The sequence below is a fragment of the Piliocolobus tephrosceles genome, chromosome 1 (genome assembly GCF_002776525.5).
Source record: "Piliocolobus tephrosceles isolate RC106 chromosome 1, ASM277652v3, whole genome shotgun sequence".
NCBI classification, from domain to species: domain Eukaryota; kingdom Metazoa; phylum Chordata; class Mammalia; order Primates; family Cercopithecidae; genus Piliocolobus; species Piliocolobus tephrosceles.
This window is the reverse complement of record NC_045434.1, coordinates 13,337,842-13,354,505: the sequence shown is the minus strand read 5'-3', so window position 1 is coordinate 13,354,505 and position 16,664 is coordinate 13,337,842. Positions and strand designations below refer to the sequence as shown.

General features: G+C 36.1%; 1 protein-coding gene across 4 annotated transcripts in view; it reads right to left on the bottom strand.

Moving 5' to 3' along the window:
* Window positions 1-16,664, bottom strand: part of ARID4B (AT-rich interaction domain 4B) — a 166,550-nt gene that overhangs the window by 44,724 nt on the left and 105,162 nt on the right. For 2 of the 4 annotated variants that reach the window (XR_003309615.2, XM_026455103.1), the window contains exons 12-17: window positions 16,352-16,424; window positions 14,887-14,981; window positions 12,971-13,068; window positions 11,728-11,971; window positions 11,211-11,386; window positions 5,232-5,492 (exon numbers count right to left, since the gene is read on the bottom strand). Coding sequence is in view for 3 of the 4 variants with exons in the window: in XM_026455103.1 (XP_026310888.1) it covers window positions 5,232-5,492; window positions 11,211-11,386; window positions 11,728-11,971; window positions 12,971-13,068; window positions 14,887-14,981; window positions 16,352-16,424 (947 nt within the window). In the remaining variant the exon portion in view is untranslated. The remainder of the gene's footprint in view (window positions 1-5,231; window positions 5,493-11,210; window positions 11,387-11,727; window positions 11,972-12,970; window positions 13,069-14,886; window positions 14,982-16,351; window positions 16,425-16,664) is intronic. The other 2 variants (XM_026455104.1, XM_026455105.1) reach the window with 2 other exon arrangements.

Genomic DNA, 16,664 nt, shown 5'->3' with positions numbered 1-16,664 from the left:
TTTTTTTTTTTTTTTTTTTTTTTTTGAGACGGAGTCTCGCTCTGCCGCCTAGGCTGGAGTGCAGTGGCCCGATCTCAGCTCACTGCAAGCTCCGCCTCCTAGGTTTACGCCATTCTCCTGCCTCAGCCTCCCGAGTAGCTGGGACTACAGGCGCCCGCCAAATCGCCCGGCTAGTTTTTTGTATTTTTTAGTAGAGACGGGGTTTCACCGCGTTAGCCAGGATGGTCTCGATCTCCTGACCTTGTGATCCGCCCGTCTCGGCCTCCCAAAGTGCTGGGATTACAGGCTTGAGCCACCGCGCCCGGCCTCATTTTTCTAAATTGTTATTTTTAGAAGAGTTTAAAAAAATAATTTATGAGCCTACTCCAAACATTCCTAGTGCTTGGTGACATAGTAATATAGTGCTAAACAATAATTTTAGATACTATCACTGCATCAGAAAAATTCTGTAAAAGTATTATACTATTTGTGGTTAAAGAGTTCAAGTCCCTTCCAGTCAATGTGGTGTGAACATGTTAAAATATGACTTTTTTTCATCACAATAGTAGAAAACAAACTTGCCCAAATGTTAACCTTTGTATAACAAAAATCAACATTTTCAGCTGTGAAATACTGACATACATGAAAATTATATTAAAGGTTTATACAGGTCGGGCGCAGTGGCTCACGCCTATAATCCCACCACTTAGGGAGGCAGAGGTTGGTGAATCACCTGAGAACAGGAGTTCGAGACCAGTCTGGTCAACATGGTGAAACCCCATCTCCACTAAAACTACAAAAATTTGCTGGGCATGGTGCCATGTGCCTATAATCCCAGCTACTTGAGAGGCTGAGACAGGGCAATCTCTTGAACCTGGGACACGGAGGTGGCAATGAGATGAGATCACGCTGCTGTACTCCAGCCTGGACAACAAGAGCAAAACTCCATCTCAAAACAACAACAACAACAACAACAAAAAAAAACAGCATTTTAGAAAACAAAGAAAAATGTAAAAATTAACACGAAAAAGGATTTTTTTTTTTGAGACGGAGTCTTGCTCTGTCACCCAGGCTGGAGTGCAATGGCGTGATTTCGGCTCACTGCAATCTGTGTCCCTGGTTCAAGTGAGTCTCATGCCTCAGTCTCCCAAGTAGATGAGATTACAGGCACCTGCCACGAAGTCCGGCTAATTTTTGTATTTTTAGTAGAGATGAGGTTTTGCCATGTTGGCCAGGCTGGTTTCAAACTCCTGACCTCAGGTGATCTGCCCGCCTTGGCCTCGCAAACTGCTGGGATTAGAGGTGTGAGCCACTGCGCCTGGCCTAAAAACAATATTTTTAAACAAAGAGACAGATACTCTTACATTATTTGAGAAAATCTCTTTGCTGGAAAAACATGGTTCACGGCCAGGAGCATTGATTCATGTCTATAATCCCAGCACTCCTGGAGGCCAAGGCAGGAGGACTGCTTGAGCCCAGGAGTTTGAAACCAGCTTGGGCAACACAGTGAGCCCCATCTCTACAAACGATAAAAAATTAGCCAGGTGTGGTGTGTACATCTATAGTCCCAACTATTCCAGAGGCTGAGGTGGGAGGATCACTTGAGCCTAAGAAGTCGAGGCTGGAGAGCCATGGTCGCACCACTGCACTCCAGCCTGGGTAACAGAACGAGGTCCTATCTCTCTCTCTTTTTTTTAAATCTGAAATACATGTTTCAGATTTAAAAAACCATGGAAATAGGTCCACACAAATCTCCCAAATTGCTTGTCATGAATGACTGCCACTGAAGATAAAACTATTTTCATGAACCTCCATGCATAAATCTTCATTTCTAATTTCACATCTGTTAAGTATGAATTTAGAGATCAAGCTGAAGACCCTAAAAATAAAAGAAAAATTGTCATAGAGCTGATGAGGATTTGTTGTAGTCCTTATTAGATTAGCCTCAGAACTGGAGGAGCAGCAAAAATAAAAATTATTGCGTATTTATCAATGAGACAGACTGATTATTGCTGAGAGAAGGAAAATACTGTTACGTTAACTCTAAGAAGATTAACTGCTTAATCTACTGAAGTACATTTGCTTTCTCCATGATGGAGTGTATAGTGATCCATCCTACAGGTCTTCATCAAGATGTTAAGTTTTCTTCTTTTGAAAGTTCATAGCATACAAGCACTTGAGTTGTCAGAAATAGATGGCAACCTTCATAGTAACACAAGCATGTCTTGTTGAACTAGGTCCCATTTTCCTTCCTATATTATTAAAAACCTGAATGCCTCAGTTTAAATTATTTCCTTACTTTCCCTTCCCGTATCTATTTAAAAACTAAATTATTAGAGATTCTTTCTACCTTCTAAAATCAAAATACTTCTGGAATTATCTCTTTTAGTCTATCTTTTCTTAACAAAACAAAGTTGTATCTTAATTGTAAAACAGTTTCATGAATGACTCAATTCTTCTATCTACTAAGCTTTTTTTGTTTAATGAGCCAATTAATAGAAAATAAGCCTTGGCTGGGCACGCTGGCTCAGGCCTGTAGTGGCAGCACTTTGGGAGGCCGAGGCAGGCGGATCACCTGAGGTCAGGAGTTTGAGACCAGCTTGACCAACATGGAGAAACTCCATCTCTACTAAAAGTACAAAAATTAGCTGCGCATGGTGGCACATGCCTGTAATCTCAGCTACTCAGGAGGCTGAGGCAGGAGAATCACTTGAACCCAGGAGACAGAGGCTGCAGTGAGCCAAGATCCAGCCACAGCACTCCAGCCCGGGCATTAAGAGTGAAACTCAGTGGAAGGAAGGAAGGAAGGAAAGAAGGAAGGGAGGGAGGGAGGGAGGGAGGCCTTGATTATATATAGTGAAAGTTGGAGAACACCTAAATTCTATCCATTTCTCACAGAATTTCAAATACTTCATAAAGGCCATGAGGAAAAACTGCCTCTACATGTAAACTAGCAAAATAATTAGAAAAACTAAAAAGAGAGGTAAATGGTGTTGTGACTCTCTCTCGTGGGCATTACGTTGTAATTATTCGTTTTTGCTAACCCAAGTATTTCTTTCTAAATTTTTTCTTAAGAGATGGGGTCTCACTCTGGCACTCAGGCTGGAGTACAGTGGCATGATCATAGTTCACTGCAGCCTCAAACTCCTGGGTTCAAGCGATCCTCCCACCTCAGCAGCTGGGACTACAGGCATGCAACACCACACCCAGCTTTTTTCTTCCTAATTTTAAACTAACATATTATACATTTACATTTATATCCTAGGCAAAAGTAGAACTCCCTCTACATTTATATTCAGTAAGATAATTTAGTAAGATCAAAATGACTTGAAGTCAAAAATTGGGCAAAATATTCTTTTGGTAGCTATATCTGAGATCTCAAGTACCTTCTTTGGAATATATTAATAGCCAGGCCTTCAGGTGAGGAAAATCATGTACCAGAAAGGCAGCATAAGAACCAACAGCTGACACCTATACTCCCAGCACTTTGGGAGGCCGAGGTGGATCACCTGAGGTCAGGAGTTCAAGAAAAGCCTGGACAACATGGCAAAATCCTGTCTCTACTAAAAACACAAAAATTAGCCAGGCACAATGGCGGGCACCTACAATCCTAGCTACTCAGGAGGCTGCAGCACAAGAATCGCTTGAGCCCGGCAGGTGGAAGTTGCAGTGAGCAGAGATCATGCCACTACACTCCAGCCTGGGCAACAGAGCTAGACTCAAAAACCAAAACCAAAAACAAAAACAAAACACACAAAAAAAAGGACCAACAGGTGAAAGGATAAATTGTGCAGTGTGTTAAAAGTGGTACCTGGAAAAACTTACGTTTCTGGATAACCATCACATCTAAGCTCTGACGACACATATTCTTAAAATCTAAAACTGTATCCTGATTAGAAATAATAAAGAATGAGCCCAAAACAAAACTTCTGAACATTTCCTCATGACTTAAGTTGCTATTTGCTATTTTCTTCCAAGCATCAGAATGGATCAGACTGGTACTTTTCTCAAAATAAGAAAGGTAATCAGATGAGATCATGAGCTTCCTCTTATACAACAGGACAATAAAAAATTTAAGAAACAGAATTTTGTATAGTATAATTTATTAAAAACACATGCATGTAAGAATACTATATATTTTCTATGAGTACATTTATATGTATGTGAAAGTAGAATGAAAAGTTAGTAAGGACAGCCTCAAAACTCTCAGAAGTGATTTTCTTTAGGGGAAAAGGCATTGTGGGAAGTGATTAAAGAGAATCAAACTTTAATTTGCAACACTCAAACACAGAATTTGAGATGATGCCTTCCTAATAACTTCCCAAACTACAGAATATAATTTAAGTATAAAGCATGAGAACTGTATTCCTCCTTGAAGACACTAGATACACCACGAAACCACAACTTAAAACTTCTATGGTTAATCTTTCCAGGTATTTAACTGTCTTACAGGCTACATTTCAAATATAGTATCAGATACTCTAAAATAAATTAAATTATTCTTAGAAGAAAACTGAACGAACAGATCCCAAAACTGGCTTGCCAATTTTGGATAAAATACAAAATTTCTTTGGAAAGTCAAAGAAAATTTATCTAAGAAAAATGCTTAAGTCATTGAACACGACTTAAAACCAAATTTCAGTCTTGCCTATCAGTTCCCTAGGGTAGGAGCAGTCAAAAAGTGCATTCTATTTTAGTGAAGCAGGCCTGCTTACATGTTCAACCATATTTTTTCAAAGATACTAATAAATTTCTGAGACTTCTGAATAAGGTTGTAATGCAATAGCTGTTAATAAGGAGATAAGGCTTTCTTTAAATAGCTAATGTTTCCTAGGATTTTAAATCCCTGACTACAGAAGGAAAGAAATGACTTAAGAATACAAAAAAGAGGTTACTGTGGCAATGTAATTTAAAATGCAAGACAGCAAGCAGCCTGATAATTGGTTTGCAGATGTCCAGAAGTTCTGATCATTTCATCAATGTTTTGTCTACTAATCTACATGTAGTACATAAAAATCAAGTGTGTAGACCTCAGTTTTCTAGACACTAGGGATATCTTCCAAGTACTGAAAACATTAATTGTAAGTCACTAAGTGAGGTATTTACATGCTAAAAACTTATGTATTTTTTATAAGGTACTATGACCTCAATTAGAATACTAATAAATCTGTAATCCGTCACTTAAGTTTTTAAATACAAAAGTATTTTATAATTGTTTTTAGGTAATAATCACTAGCTAAAACTCAAGTTACCTCACATTCCATCCGCAGTAATGCACCAAGTAAAGGACCTCTCCACCTTCGACATCAGAATCTTTAATACTAGCTTCATACATTTTTTGATTTTTCCCTCGTCCATACCGCACTTGGACTTTCATGCCTGGTGGATAGCATTCAAACTCCTCTTCCTCATTGTTGTCATCATCTTCTTCATCCTCTTCTTCTTCTTCCTCCTCCTCCTCCTCCTCTTCTGCTTCTTCATCATCTTCTTCTTCTTCTTTATTCGTTTCATCTCTTGAAAGGTTTAAAAAATTGCAGAGTTAATAAAAGACACTTCATAAGTTTTTCAGTTCCAAACCACATATATTGATAAAAGTTGTGGCTGTGATTGTTCCAGGAAAAGCAGGTTCCACGTGTATGAAATTCTCAGAGTTTCATTTTACTATTAAAAACTAAAACTGTAAGACAACCAAGGTTACAGAAAGACACATTTAGAGAAAATGAAGATTCAAAAATAAGTGCAGTAAAAGAAAATTTCCAAAAGTCAGAAGAACAGAATTTGTGCCGAACAGCAAGAAGCAAGTATGGTCAACTCTAACAATGTTTTCATGTTTTATTAATAAAAGTGTTTTACATCTCAATTGACAAAAAAAAATCATTATACTTCATTGCCATTTTACAACTAAAAGTTATTTTTCATTCAAATATTTCCAGCCTCAAGATGTTCATTTTTTTAGAGACAGAGTGTTGCTCTGTCACCCAAGCTGGAGGTCTCAGGATGTTTGAAACAATAATTTTCACTAGCAGATGGCAGTCTTAATAACTTTAAAACATTCTCCAACCGAATTTTCAAATGTTATAATAACTAAAATACTATTTAAATTTAAACAGAAATATTCTAAAAATGTACTACCAATATCTTATCGGGTTTGTTCTTTCCTTTAAACTTCAACACAACTTCTACTCTCATTACCACAGATTTATTAACATCATCTATAAATCTTCTCAACTTTGATGTTCCAAAGAAATAGACAGATGAGAGGCCGATTACAAGTACATGAAACTAAAAGTCAAACTATTCTAGAAAGAGTATTACATTCCTTTTTTATTTTTGATGGAGTCTCACTCCTGTCACCCAGGCTAGAGTGCAATGGCACGATCTTGGCTCACTGCAACCTCCGCCTCCCAGGTTCAAGCAATTCTCCTGCCTCAGCCTCCCAAGTGGCTGGGATTACAGGCACCCATTACCACACCCAGCTAATTTTTTTATATATTTAGTAGAGACAGGGTTTCACCATGTTGGTCAGGCTAGTCTCAAACTCCTGACCTCAGGTGATCCGCCCACCTCGGCCTCCCAAAGTGCTGGGATTATAGCCGTGAGCCACCACACCTGGCCTTCCATCCATTTTTATCTTCTTAGTACCATGTACTTTCTAAAACTGAGCATTCATATCCTTTCTGTACTGACCACCAATCTGTATTCAGTAAGGTGGAGAAAATCTTCAACTATAAATCTTTCCAAACACTAGATTTATTTTTTTTTTAATTTCAATATGAAATCCAAGGCTAAATTTAGTCTGGTTTTATTTGCTGTCCTGTATGTCTGTACTTAAAGACTCGTTATCACTTTAGGGTTGACAAATGACTAAACGTCGTAAGGCAGAACAACCAGATAGTTTAGTATTTAAGCTTTAAAAATTAATGATAATATGTAAAATACATAGATATATTAAAATAAATGCTATATTATATATTAAGACTAATGATTATATATATACATATATTACACCACACACACACATATATTTTTTCTATACATATATATACACACACACATATATATATATATTTCCCCCTTGGAGACACGGTCTCACTGTGTCACCCAGGTTGGAGTGCAGTGGCCTGATCACAGCTCACTGTGGTCTTGACTTCCTGTGCTCAAATGATCCTCCCACCTCAGCATCCCAAGTAGCTTGGACTAACAGGCACATACCACCACACCCAGATAATTTTTTATTTTTGTAGAGACAGGGGTGTCACTATGTCGTTTAGGCTGGTTTTGAACTCCTGGGCTTAAGCAATCTTCACACCTCGGCCTTCCAAAGTGCTGGGATTATAGGAGTGAGCCACTGTGTCTGCCTGATGAATATAATATTTATATTTTAAAAAAACTTCCTCCACTGAAAATTTCAGTTTTATATTCCTATATGCAACCTTTTTAGGGATAATATACTTTATCATTCCTAATTATGTAATTACATAGGCAACAAAAATAATATATAAATAGTGATATAAGCAGTACTATAATGTTTTTTTGTTCTCCTTTTCCTTTTGTATAGTGGGGCAGGAGTGTTGGGGGGATGTTTAATAGACCTGTGGAAGTGAGTCCACGTTCACAAAAGTATCAAATGTATCAATTCTGTCTGAACCATGACACAAATTCCTCAAAAATTCTCAAGATTTATTCCTATTTTAAAGACTCAGTTACAGTCAAATACGTATTTAAAAAACTAAAACCTTCATGAAACCAGCTATAATCTGAGATATACATATATACTATACATATATATGTACATATATACATACATATACACACACATCCACATATATATATATATGTATTTTTTTTTTTTGGAGACAGTCTCTCGCTCTGTTGCCCAGGCTAGAGAACAATGGCATGATCTCAGCTCACTGCACCCTCCGCCTCCCAGGTTCAACCAATTCTCCTGCTTCAGCTTTCCAAGTAGCTGGGACTACATGCCACTATGTTCAGCTGATTTTTTGTATTTTTAGTAGTGATGGGGTTTTGCCGTGTTGGCCAGGCTGGTCTCGAACTCCTGACCTCAGGTGATACACCTGCCTGGGCCTCCCAAAGTGCTGGGATTACAGGCGTGAGCCACCGCACCCAGCCTGAGATTAAAATATTAACAATGCTATTGAAAATACCTTAATATTTCTATTATGAAAAAGTAATTTTATTAAGGCTAAAATATCTAAAAAATTAACAGAAATGGCATTATTAATGATAAATCATTATGAGGAATTTTATTTTTATAGCAAACTAAATCTTTTTTTTGAAAGAATACTTGCCTAAGTCATAAGACTCTATTTTTGCATACTGGGGAAAAGAAGCATATTTTATTGTGGCCACAATAAAAGAGATTTATCATGCACCTCAGAATCATCATATAAAAATGAGATATAGAATCAAAATTCTAAATTTTTTGAAATGACGACAAACTCTAAGCTGTATGTTACATCATAGAATACACTGAGTTGATGAGTACAAACAATTCTAAATGCCAACAGCAAGCACAATCATACTTTAAGTGGTAGCCCAGGCAAATTTTTATTCAATCTAAAACAGAAACCCAACACTCTTGTATTAATGAAATCAAACAATCAAAAATTAAAAATATACCTTTAATATCACCCTCAGACACAAACCAAATGAAATTCACTTTAATAATACACTGAAGTATAAAGAAAAAAACAACATAATTACTGGCAATCAACCAAAGAAAACTATTCTCCTCTCTAAGACTTCAGTGGCAAATTCAAGACTAATGTGCTAAACCAGATGGAACACAGAATGCCAAGAAAGAGAGCCTCTGAAAGTATAAAATGCAACCAACATACAGGTTAAAAAAATTAAGTTGATGCATATATTACATACATGCACTCACATACACACACACACACACACACATATGCATTTAAGCTAGTCATATTTTAGAGAAGAATATCTTGGGAAATGAAATGTATCAGTAAGGATTTTCATCTGAATTCAAAAAGAAACATCAAATCTTCCCAACTTGATGTTACACTCTTTACAATGAAACAAAATTTTTAAAAAAGATAGTGTATTAAGTAACTGCTATGGTCAAGGCACTGAACTAGACATTTTACATACCAACTTCTTCAATCTCCCACATCTGGACAATGGAAGAAGGACACTGAACATTCTTGGTAATAGCCTATTACTTAGAGAAAGTTTATATGCCAGAAAAATACCTATATATTAATTATCACAGTAAAATTTTCCCCTGCAACTATCTAATAAAACTCAAAAATCAATTATAGTAAGCCCCTCTTATCTGCAGGGGATACATTCCAAGATCCCCAGTGGATGCCTGAAACCGTGGATAGTACCAAACCTTATATATACTATGTTTTTTCCTATACATACATACCTCTGATAAAGTTTAATTTATTAATTAGGCACAGCATGAGATAAGCAATGACTAATAACATAAAGCAATTATAATATGCTATAATAACAGTTATGTGAATATGGTCTTGTCTCACTCTCTCAAAATACTTTATTGCACTGTACTCACCTATTTTCAGATCACAGTTGACCACAGGTAACTGAAACTGTGGAAAAGCAGGGAGTACTGTATAAACAGTCCCAACTGCAATGCTTCTAAAAAATATCTACCAAACTTGGGCAGTCACATCAGGAAAATTTTAGTTTGAGGTACGCATATACTAATAAATATCTATAGTATATAAAAATCCGTAATAATTATAGAGTTAAAGAGGTTACTAAAAACCTACAAAATACAGTTTATTCTATAAAATAAGCAGAAGCACCAACTTAAAAAATTAAGTAACAAAGAAAAAATACAGATCATAGTGTCTTGCAAACAGCAGATGTTCCAGAAACATCTGTAGATTTAAAAATCCGATTTTTTGGTAAAAAGCTGAATCTTTATTAAGATTCTTATCAAAATGATCTCCTTTAAACATACACTTCTTCACACAGAAATATAACAAAGTATAATCAACAAACATTTAGGATTTTTTTCTTCCATGTTTGTCTGTATGGTGCCACCGAAATTTCAGAACTCTGATCAATCAAAAGATTTTAGGCAAAAAGCTGAAATCTGTACCATATTTCTTAATACCTGAAATAGTCTCCAACAGCAGTAAGGCATACTTCAAATATATATTTTTATACACAAAAATACAACAAAGTATAATAAACACTTTTTACTATATTCATATAAGCCCCATTTTTCATTTTCCCCTTCCCTATTCGTCTGCATACTGTGGCCAAATGTCAGTACGCTAAATGGGTTTTTTTTTTTGTTTTTTTTTTTTTTTTTGAGAAAGAGTCTCGCTCCATCCCCCAGGCTGGAGTGCAGTGGTACAATCTCAGCTCACTGCAACCTCTGCCTCCCAGGTTCAAGAGATTCTCCTGCCTCACCCTCCCGAGTAGCTGGGATTATGGGCACATGCCACCACTCCTGACTTTTTAGTATTTTTAGAAGAGACAGGGTTTCACCATGTTGGCCAGGCTGCTCTTGAAATCCTGACACCAAGTGATCTGCCCACCTTGGCCTCCCAATGTGCTGGGATTACAGGCATGAATCACCGCAGCTGGCCTGCTAAATGATTTTTTTTTTAATTCATTGTACTTATTTAAATGAGACACTAACAGAGATGTTTATGTTTTTTAAGCCTCAGAAAAAAGATTCAACGCCAAAGATTATCTATAAAATCCAATATAACTACTATTATCCACTAGTAGTGCATAAATTACATTGTCAAATAATTCATCATTCCAAAGTGACTAAAACAAACAAATGCTACTATCACATAAGATAGAACATACAATTTTTGGCCTTTTCCACTCTTGCTTTTGCTTAAGAAATAAATACAACTCTCAGAACCTACAGCCAACATACAATCTATAAAACACGGACATAGCCCGAAGTTTATATTATCAAGTAATTCAGCAGACCTAAAAAGTACTTTGCTCTAGCTAAAAATTTTATGAATTTCCATGATGAGAGCAAGAATGGATCAAAAGTATGATCTTTCTCTACAAATTTCTATCGGTAGGGTCTCTGAAAGAAGTGAATGCTATTTAATTAATAAATGCCAATCACTCAATTATTTAATATTTTGTCAATTAATTTAGATTCATACATATACACATACAAACAGAAAATGATACGAATCCATCAAGCTGAAATGCATCGTAACCAAAAACAATTTTCTTACCCAGATTTTGCTTTTTCTTCCTCAGCTTCTACCTTTATGTTGAGGGATTCATCTACCCTAGTTGTGTCATCATCTTTGTCGTCCAGATTTTCATTTTCTTCTGGTTTTTTAATGTTAACTTCTTTTTCCTGATCAGAATGTGTAGGTATAGGTTCTAATAAATTCTTTTTACTTCCCTAGAAAAAGATCAGAGGAAAGAAACCAACAAAAGTAAAAAAAGCAAAAATTTTCAACCTACATCCATGGTTTATCTCTTAGCAACAGGAGGTGTCAACCAATTCTAATATTAAAAGTTACAAATTACTTTTAAGAAATTCCTGCTATTTTAAAGCACTAGACAAAAATAGCTAACAGCTATTTTGAAGTTATTATGATAAAAATTATACAAAAGTAGCACTTAATGAAGAAAATAAATAATAAAGAGTAATATTATATAATATATTGATTTTGGAACTTTACAGAGGATATGGAAAATATACCAAAGAAAGCAAAGGACAATTAACAATATCTGATTTACCAGAGAGGGCTTAATATTTTCTTTTCTTTCAATTTCATCCTCAATAGGCTTTTCTTCTTTTGGTATTATATTCCTCTCCTCCTCCATCTTTATTTCTTTGATCTCTGTTTCATTTTCCTCCTTAACTTTTACTTCTTTTACATTTTCACACTCCTTACACTGCTTGTTAACAACTTTCTCTGGCAATGCCATCTGAAATTCAATGTTGGCTGATCTACAGTACTCCTCAAAACCATACAAGTATCTGGAAACATGAAGAGAAATTATATTTGGTGAAAACATTTCAAAAGGTAACTACAGAGTTACTTTTAATGTGTATTCATTTCTTTTTTGTCTAAACTCTCAGATACTGGGCCATATTAACATTCTAATTCATTCTAGTTGTTTCTAATCTTTTCAATGCAAACAAAAAATTATGTCAAAAAATTCATCTAAAAAACTGTGCTCAGAGTCATAACAATAACAGGTATTAATAGTATTAGTAACAGCATCTATTTGTTGCACATTTCTTATGTGTGAGGCTGGACCCCTTAATAAATCTCATTTAGTCACTACAGTAATCCTGGGGCATGCAGCAGCATCCTTTTTTTTTTTTTTTTTGGAGACAGAGTCTCACTCTGTTGCTCAGGCTGAAGTGCAGTGCATGATCTCAGCTCACTGTAACCTCCACCTCCTGGGTTCAAGCAATTCTCCTGCCTCAGCTTCCTGAGTATCTGGGACTACAGGCGTGAGCCACTATGCCAGGGTAATATTTGTATTTTTAGTGGAGACAAGGTTTTGTCATGCTGGCCAGGCTGGTCTCAAACTCCTGACCTCAAGTCATCTGCCCGCCTCAGCCTCCCAAAGTACTGGAATTACAGGTGTGAGTCACCGTGCCTGGTCAAGCATTCCATTTTACAAATGAGGAAACTGAGGCTTAGGAGAACAAATAATTGGCCAAAGGGCATAAACAGCTAACAATTGGCAGAACTAGCATTCAAATGTGGATTTACTTGACTTTAGAATATTAGCTTTTTAATCTCTATGAAGTACTTGACAAATGTACTTAGCCACAAAAACTTTCTTTACAGAATTTCTCATAGATCTAGTATTCACAGAATACACTTTAGAAAATGCTATCATAGAATGACTACTCTAGTAAAATTTTCTGATTTCTTTAAAGAAATAATTAGCCTCAGTTAAATTTCATCCTGCTTTCTAGGTAAAAATACTGAAGATAATCATATCAATTATACTAACTTACTTTTTATAAGCACATTTAACATTGTATCCTGCAGCTGAATTTAAGACAGGGATTCCAAGATCTTGGTAGACTTGTTTCCAAACAGCTCCACTTTCAATCTAATGGACAAAGTGAAACAAAAACTCTTAAAAGGTGTTAATATAATAACATTTTGATAGATACAGTATATATGAGTATATTTTTATATTTATTGGCTCTAGTCTCAAAAGAATTTTTAGAAACTTGATAAATTCTAAATTTGGTTTAAAAATAAAGGTTTTAGTACTCTAACATAAATATCAGAAAATTATAAATGTTAAAATATTAGGCCATTTGAGATTGTTTTTTTCTTTTTGGAGACAGGATCTCATTCTATTGCCTAGGCTAAAGTGCAGCAACAGTGGCACAAACACAGCTCACTGCAGCCCTGAACTTCTGGGCTCAAGGGATCTTCCTGCTTCAGCAACCCAAGTAGCTGGGACTATAGGCGCACACCACCACATCTGGCTAATTTTAAAATGTTTTTTTGTAGAGATGGAGTCTCACCATGTTGCCCAGGTGGGCCTCAAACTCCTGGGCTCCAGCAATCCTCTGGCCTTAGCCTCCCAAAGTGCTGAGATTACAGGCATGAGTCACCATAACTGGTCCCATTTGACTTTTAAATAAACCCAGTTATGGAAAATAGAAAAATATTCAGGCTCTTTAATCAAAATTTTTAACAAAGAAACGGAGACAAACATATTCAAAGGATTTATTATTTCCCATAAAATATACAGGCTAATAAATGAAAGCAGTTCTACAGAAATTTGTAAAGTATTTTATTCCATAGAATATTCACAATTCGGTAAGTTTTTCTGTTTTTTTTTTTTTTTTTTTTTTTTTTTGAGACAGAGTCTTACTCTGTCGCCCAGGCTGGAGTGCAGTGGTGCTATCTCGGCTCACTGCAAGCTCTGCCTCCTGGGTTCACACCATTCTCCTGCCTCAGCTTCACGAGTAGCTGGGACTGCAGGCACCCACCACCACGCCTGGCTAATTTTTTATATTTTCAGTAGAGACGGGGTTTCACCATGTTAGCCAGGATGGTCTCGATCTCCTGACCTCGTGATCCGCCCGCCTCGGCCTCCCAAAGTGCTGTGATTACAGGCATGAGCCACCGCGCACAGCCTGGGTAACTACTGCACATCATGTCAACCTTAAAATAATTTCTTCAGATCAGTTCAACAAACATTTCCTGCCTTAATCCCTTTATATTATTAAAGGGATTAAGAATATAAACAATATTAAGACATATCCTTGCTCTTAAGAAGCACACTGTCTAGTGAAAAAGAGACACAGGAAAGATTTCCACCAATATGGCTGTGCTGTGATTCAGATTAAAAAAAGGAGGTTTATGAAAGTTTGACCAATTTAACAGTAATCAGAAAGCTCATATGAAAAAAATCTTTTTTTTTTTTTTTTTTTTTTTTGAGACACTCTCATTCTGTCACCCAGGCTGGAGTGCAGTGCAGCGGTGCAATCTTGGCTCACTGCAATCTCTGCCTCCTGCGTTCAAGTGATTCTCATGCCTTAGCCTGCCATGTAGCTGGGATTACAAGTGTGCATCACCACGACTGGCTGATTTTTGCATTTTTTGTAGAGATGGGGTTTTGCTATGTTGGCCAGGCTGTTCTCAAACTCCTGGCCTAAAGGGATCTACCCGCCTCGGCCTCCCAAAGTGTTGGGGTTGCAGGCATGAGCCACCATGCCTGACCTAAAAAATCTTTAAAATTTAAATTTTGTCTGAGAAGGCTAGCTGTACTTTCCACTTTATTTTCTTCTTAGGATTTTACTGAAAAACATTTTTTTGTTGTTTAGAAAAACAATTTCAGAGATAGCAGATATCTGAGAAAACGTGTTACATGAAAAAGATGTTTTTTCAGTTTGACTATAGTACTCACATTATCAAATCCTCCAAGTTTGTGTACAAGTCTGAATAACTTAAAAAGATTCAAATTTCGATATCCAAGTACAGGTCGTTTGTTAATAGGTGTACCTGTTACAGAAAACACAAACTATATTAGATCCACACTACCTTTTTAATTTAAAATTTCCAAAGATTCAAATAATACCACTGAGTATTTATAGTGTTATATATATATGAGGAATTATCTTGTTAATCAAAGACATGGTATCTACACATAAACAAGCCCATGGCCACTTTAAAATTTTTTCACATAACCAGATTTTTGAAACCTTTTATTTTCATTCTCTCATACTTTCTTTCCTCTGCTGAGCAAGTAAATAAATACTAGACAACTGCTTCCCAAAGAGAGTTGCTTTTATGGCATTTTCTTTGTATTCTACCAACTTACTACTACTCTAAATAATGATTCTAACGTAAAGCTACATGTTTGTTTGTTTGTTTCATTCTAACACAAGAAAATGCAAGGCAAGGATGCTAAATCGAACAAACCATGAGAAAGTGGTAGAGAAGATAACAGGGTAGGGGTACAATGCCTCATATGGCCATTTCTACAAAATATATGACTGGCTTAATCGTATTTTTTCACTCTTCTCTAGTATTAGATTTCATTAATGTTCTCTGCCTTTTCATTTATCTTATACAACAGCCTATGAAACAGCATACTTCTTAGGACAACCCTCCATTCGTGTAAATAAATAATACAAGAATCAAAGACATTTTATATTGAAAAATGAAAAGATACTTATATTGTGTTAGGTATTATCATTTATGAAAACAAAAGATGACAAACAGAGCCAGTTTCTACTCATCAGCATTACAATCAGGGATTTAAAAAAACATTTAATTTCCAGAGTATTGTGGTGCTTCTAAACACTAATCATTCATTTTGCCCTTCCCTTCCAGCTAGAAAGCCTCTCCTTACTCCCTTACGAGCATCTTCCCAGAAAATAAGAAAGTAGACTCTGACCAAGAAGATAAACTCGAGAACAACAGTGTTGAGGTTACGGAAGGATTAGTTCATTACCCTAAGTTATTCTTCTTCCTTCAATCCTTGCATGGCCTTAGCAGCTTTTGGCAGATTAAATAAGCTGAGCCAAGGCTCACTCTGAGACTGTCACACTTTCTTCTCTATTTCTGGCCTAATTCTCATTTTGCTACTGTTCTTTAGGGTCCCATGGATAGGTAAGGGGATTGGCAGGACAGGGTAATAAGCGCATTTATGTGTCCATAGCCACAATATCTGTCAAAAAGCTATCAAATTCCTCATTCTACTTGTTACGTGACAGGTGCTATGCTAGGTGCTGGTGATATCAGAGCCAAAAAGACAGCCATAATTACTGATGACATAAAGTTCAGTAAACAAACTTCTATTCTTATTTTTAGGATACTAATTATATGTCCAAAACTTACCACGTTAAGGATAAATAAAAAATACTCACCTCTGTCTTCCATAAATTTGTACAACTGCTGAAGAAAGTTCTCTCTTTCTTCTGGAAATGGTTCTATTTCTTCCTAATTTTAATCACAGAAGAATATTATTTTCTTCAATTAAGCATTTTAATAAAACAAGCAGACTTCTTACCAACAGCAAAGACTAGAGTTCGTTAAAATACTTCAAAGGCTTTTTACCTAATCAAAATTATTCTTTTAACACTAAGCTGTTCAAAACCAGGTAAGTCTAGACATTATATGTTTTATAGAGGTATATGTCTTAAAAAGTATTTCAATAGTTAGAATCCCCACAGTAAAAAC